Source organism: Fulmarus glacialis, unplaced genomic scaffold, assembly GCF_000690835.1.
Source record: "Fulmarus glacialis isolate BGI_N327 unplaced genomic scaffold, ASM69083v1 scaffold8035, whole genome shotgun sequence".
In the NCBI taxonomy this organism is placed as follows: domain Eukaryota; kingdom Metazoa; phylum Chordata; class Aves; order Procellariiformes; family Procellariidae; genus Fulmarus; species Fulmarus glacialis.
This window is the reverse complement of record NW_009213579.1, coordinates 32,247-38,246: the sequence shown is the minus strand read 5'-3', so window position 1 is coordinate 38,246 and position 6,000 is coordinate 32,247. Positions and strand designations below refer to the sequence as shown.

General features: G+C 36.5%; 1 protein-coding gene across 1 annotated transcript in view; it reads right to left on the bottom strand.

Annotated features, from left to right (window-relative positions):
* Positions 1-1,128: 1,128 nt before the first annotated feature.
* LOC104077112 (PH-interacting protein-like) overlaps positions 1,129-6,000 on the bottom strand; it is a gene marked incomplete at both ends in the record, with an annotated part of 28,187 nt that continues 23,315 nt past the window's right edge. The window contains 4 exons of the mRNA XM_009578228.1: positions 1,129-1,290; positions 1,589-1,869; positions 2,345-2,508; positions 4,681-4,833. Of these exons, the coding sequence (XP_009576523.1) occupies positions 1,129-1,290; positions 1,589-1,869; positions 2,345-2,508; positions 4,681-4,833 (760 nt within the window). The remainder of the gene's footprint in view (positions 1,291-1,588; positions 1,870-2,344; positions 2,509-4,680; positions 4,834-6,000) is intronic.

Genomic DNA, 6,000 nt, shown 5'->3' with positions numbered 1-6,000 from the left:
TGCGTCAAGAAGTTATCTTCCACACACTCTGCAGTAAAAGCATAGGCCTCCACTGTCACATGAGTCGATATGCAGGAGAGAAAGGATCACGTCAACAACATTCAGATGCCTCTGACACGACATCCAGTCGTATAATGGGTGCATATTTAGGTGCAATGTGGTAACAGCTGAGGCCTTTGTGAGAAAGGTTGCAAGGAATGGACAGATGATTTAACTTATCAGACCACAAGCTGCTTTTTCAGAAGCATGGAAGAGTAAGAAAGAACAGATAATCCTCAAGGAGAGGAGGACTACAACGAGTAACTAGATTAATTTGGTGGGACCCAATTTGCAGACTCCTGTTTCTCCATCTTCAGAGAAAAGATGCTTAATGGATCTAGCTGCTTCACAGCAGCTTCCTAACAGTTCAAAGCTCCTTCATAAACAGGAAAGCTTTTATGACTAGGAGGTCTTATTTCAGTCTCCACAGAAGCTTTGAGTTTTAAGGTATCCAGACATCAAAAGACCAAGCAAGTTCAGTCAGAAGATTACATGAAACTAGGTCCGATCAATCCATACAAATATACTAAACAGATGCAGTAAACACTGCATAGTTCTATTTTGCTGTGGCAAAAAAAAAAAAAAAAAAAAAAAAAATCGAAGAACAAAGTTGCAGCTGGGATGCTCTGATCTTCATGCTCATGGTTGTGGAGAGTGTCATCACACTCAGTGTTACTGACCCAAATGTAACCCCCATTAAGTTTTATTAGGTAAAACCCACAGGGTTTAAAATGTGACCCTGCAAAAGTTTGCTTCAGAATCTGAGAACTCATAGCATGACCCTTGTAATAATTTAAATGAAGGTACAGATATGTTAACATGTCAAAATCAGCTAGACAACACAGTTATCACACCATGGAAATGGTGTTAAGAGTAGTCAAAGCCATGTTAATTTATCAAGAAGGAAACTAACTGTGACTGAGTTGTTCCATTAGACTTCCCTATTCTGCTAAATCATAATGCATACTGATTTCCCCAACCCCAAATTATCACAACTAAAATACAACACTACAGCCACCACATCAATAACTGGGACACACACACACACACAGACAGGGGGCAGGGAGAAGTTCCAAAGAAACTCCATACCTTGTTGATTAACGGTAGAAGATTTTACTTTGCGCTTGATTTGCTTCTCTTTCTCGGGATTTTCTCTTGTGGAGTTATTCCTAGTGTTATGACTGTAATCAGATTGACTAGGGATTGATACAATATTCTGGTTCTTGGAATGTTTGGTTGAATTCTCCAGTACTAGAAGGACAAAAAGAAAAAAAAAATTATTCAAATTAAGTAGTTTATACCACATTCAATCTTATCTGGCTAAAAAGGAAGTCATGTTCTACTACAAACAATTTGAATCACTGATCTAGAAGTGAGAAAGCTTCCTGGATAAAACAACATAGCCTAACTTGTTCAGTTTTCCTCTGAAGAACCACAAAGGCCCAGCAGCTTGAAAACAGAACCAGTCTTAACTGAGACACATACATTAGATACCCAAAAAGTAAGTTTTATGTTTAAAAACATTCACAGCTTAAGAAAAACAACTTGCCTGACTTTCCTGACCCTGCAGTAGTATTAGGCTTTGTAATTAAAGGCTTTATTGTTAAAGGCTTTGCTCCTGAAGAAGTAGATGGTTGCTCTGTAACAGCCACATCTGTTATTCCCCTATTGCTTCTAGTCCGCACAAGGGAAGACGTTTCAGCTGCTTTTCCATTCATCTGAGGTGGAGCATGTCTCAATGCTGTTGACCGTGCAGGTGCAGAAGATGAAGAGATGGCAGAAGTTTCTGCCTTCAGCTGAGGCTTTATTAATCTCCTCTTCCTTTCAGGGCTGCAAAAGGAGTAACAATTTGTATCCTGGATGACCACTTTTTTATTTTACAGGAATAAATAAAATTAAATGCTAGTGTCTGAGATCGTGGGAGTAAAACAATCATCTCTGTATGAAGTATGTTAAAAATATGATATTTACTGTGGAAATTCATGTAGTTGTGAGCCTCTGAAAAGTGAATCTTTACAATAAATGCTATAGTTACATGACAAAGCATAATGCCATCACTATCCTAACGATGCTGTTTTACTGTACATGTTTAGCAGTTATTTGAATTTTAAGCACTTACACTAGGATAGCTCTAAGTAAAGTTTAAAACTCTTCCACATCATAGGGACTTGCATGTCAAAGCTATCATTCTGCAATATAGGGAATAGTAAAGGAAGCATTAAGAAAAAAACCACACTAAGTTCTGCTGTTTAGGTATGTCAAACATGCGCAGCATTTCATGAATACTGTAAAGGAATTAACGTACCTGGATGCCACACTACTGGAAACTGAGCTGCTTCTACTTCTTTTTTTCCTTCGTTTCTTTATTGTATTTCTTTTATGAAACCGCAGGGCAGATTTATAATCCGATAAAATAGAACTTATGTGTTCTTCAAAGAAAGCAGAAAGGCGCAAACTCATGCTGTAGATCTAAAAAATAAAAGCCAGTAAACAAGCAAGTTTTATACTTTTCCAAAGCATCATTTTACTTACTTATCATTGAACAATAGCTAGAAGAAGAAACTGATTAATATGGAAATGTTTTAAGGAAATTTACAATCTGTCTCAACAAATTTACACTAATCCATGTGTAGGTTTGCTTTAATTATTTTCATGGTTTTTAAGTGTATTACAACTGAAGATCACACACAAAAGGAAAAATTAGAAAAGCCACCTTTCCAACTGTCCCTTTTCAACTGCCCTTCCAGAATGCATCCCTTTTAGCAGGAACCACAAAGAGAGATCCTTAACGGAATTTTACTGTATCATACCTAGGGTCAAGAAATCTAGTTTTCTTCTGTATTAAGTTGCATCCTTATATCCTATGTTTGAACATCAGTCTATTCCTCTTATGGAGGAATTGATACTACCAGTGATTTGGTTGCAACAGGTACAATAAATGTATTAGAATTATGTAGGGTCTAATTTTTCTTCTTTTTTTTTTTTTTCCCCCTCTAGCCTTGGATGATTTACAGAGAGACCCAACCAAACTCAGTTTAGATCACAACTAATTATTTGAGCACAGTTGCTATTAATTCTGGAAACAAACAACACAGAAGTGAACTGTCTAGATACTTTAAAAGGGGACACAGCACCTTCTTAGAATATGAAACACAAAGACAATATTAAACAGTTGCCTACCTAATGACATACCAGACAAACTATCTGAGTGCCAGACTAAACAGTAAGTGTGACAGATTCTGCATGCACATCCAAAGAAACTTCATAAGAAAATATGTAAAAAACTATATAAAAATGTACGTCTAATGTGCCAAGGAAAAAAAAAGCTGACAGGTTTAGGTTTACTCTTCAAGGAAGCATCAGTGATGTAAAGTAAGATGCTAAAAATATCACTAAATGACAAGTCAGATTAAAAACATCACCATTCAACAACTATGCATTACATGCACTGAAAGTACATAGGTTCTGTCAGAATTCTTGACATCAGACCTTCCACTTCTACTTCTAAGTAAAATAAAAAAGAGCTACAAGTTTACTATTACATCAGTCTGTTTGGAAGAAACATGCAAAAATATGAGAATGTCAGAAGAACCCGTGAAACCACACAGAGCTAAGACAATGTCAAGCATTCTCCTATTTTGGTTTGAAGAGATCAAGAAGAGAAAGAAAAACCACAAAAGAATCCAGACCTGCCCCAAAAGCCCTGCCCTTTGATGCAACCGAAAGGCAAGAGACTGATTCTTAGGCAAGCTGAACAGCGAGCGGGTCTATTACTGACTGAAGAGAGATCAGTCACTGATCAGTCCTTCTTGCTAGTCTCTTACTAAGGAATTTGTCTCTGCATTTAAAGACAATAAAGTCCTGATGATTAATTGCTATTTACAACAGCCAAACATAAAAGCTATTAATAATTCTAGTCTAACACCTAATGAGTATTAGTAGAAGAAAAGCTACACAGAAGCCTTAAACATGTGTAAGTATATATTTATAACTTTCACTGCTAACAGATACTGCACCTACAAGCCAATTTGAGAGAAAATATTATTAACTCTACCATTGGCAGGACATTTCAGTATCAGCTCAGTAAGAATGGCTTTGTAGACTCATGCTTTATGTAAACAGTTCTGTTTCCCAGAAATCTTAAGTGCTTCATTACTGATACATTACTAACCTCACTGCATACTGGTGAACTGCATAGAATTTCATTATGGTCTACTCTCTATACCTGGGTATTTCAATTTGGGCAACCTCCAAAGTGGAGGAGTTTGGGGCTCGTGTGTGTGTGTGTTTTGAAAATCTAGTTTCTTCCCCAAAATATCAGTTAAGTTCCACTATTGCACCCACAATCACGTTTCTACAGATCTTTCCTTCAATGTGGCTCTCCCTTTAGATCCACTTGCAAATACTTACTTTTGAAACACACTTGCAGAACATCAGAACTTTAGGCATTTAAACAGTATACGTTCTTCTCCTTTAAAATACAAAGCTATACTACTTTCCCAGAAATTCATGTTTGGAGATCAGAAATAATTAAACTTGTTTTTGAAGTAATCAATTACACTGTCTCTCTGTTTTTCTGTCTTGTATTTTTCAGATATAAGTATTCTTTCAAACAACAAAGAACAGAAAATAAAGTCTTACCCTTGATCTTTTACTTGGTGTATAGGCCTTGGAATTGCTGAAAATAAGTCTCACATCTTTACATAACTCCATCGGTGACTCATAGTTGCCAGCTTCCAGTGTTTCTCTAACAGTAGCAAAATCCATAGGAGTGTCAATAATATCTCTATAATCCTGTTAAGAAATAGCACAGCAATGTATTACAAATCTTTTTTCCCAAGTCTTAATGTATCATTTTCATTAGGATGCATTTGATAAACCTGTTTAAACCTGTTTAAACCAGATGTCCTCTTTAAATAGGTATGGAAGACTGCTAAAGACGTTTTCCTCCTTTCTACTCATACACAACGTAACTCCTCACAGACATACTTGACAGCAACAAGGTTAGAAGTTAACTGATACAAGATTTAATTCATTTTGTAAACAGATTTACTGAAATACAGAGCTCAAAATTTTGTGTCCTAAGGGTTATATTACTGACATACTGTCATGAAGATAACCATGATATGAAAGTGTGACTGCAAGCTTTCTGGGTGGCTTAACAGCTCAAACTTGGTACTAAGCCTAATACTGTTTTTACATACTAGCTTTAAAATATGAAGTTTGAATATATGAACCTGATCAGAGGCTTAGCACACCCCTGCTGAAACCTGAGCAGTTTCCCAAATGGAGACCTGACAATTTGGGAAAATACTATTAAAATAATGAAAACTCCACAGGCTTAAATACGACCCTGTTCAAGCCAATGACAGAACTTTCTTTTCTAGGCTATGGAAGAAACTGAGGAATACCCATATGACAAAAAGCTTAAATACCAAAATTAACCAAAAAAAGTTAACTTAATTCATCAGAGCAAATAAAACCCGTGTGAGTGCCTCTGAACATTAAACAGGTTTGTGACACCAGGGGGCAGAGTGTTTCATGCCCAAGCCTAGTAAGGTGCTCTGTATCAGCTCATTTGAGGATCTCAAACACAAAGGGCCACTTGTAGTTGGCCACAGCATAAAGTTTAGGTTACTTCAAAAATTATGGTGCCCAATGGCTGCAGAAGTGTCAAAACAGACCTACTAGTGACTTCCAAAAGAGAAGCATTTCTTTTCTTTAATTGGGACAATTAATTTCCCTCAAGTTAATCACCTTAGAGTGATAGTTTTAAGAAAAACTTAAAATGCTAGACGGGAAGCATGCAAACCCTTTGCTTTGTTTCTTAGAAGTAAAACTAGCCTAAAAGGCTAAAAGACTTTTGTGATAAAATATTCTGTAGTTACAAATGGCTGCTCATGGCTATCTGAACTCCAGTGTAATCACTCAGGCAAAAAGCGAAATTTGGGAAAGTCATTG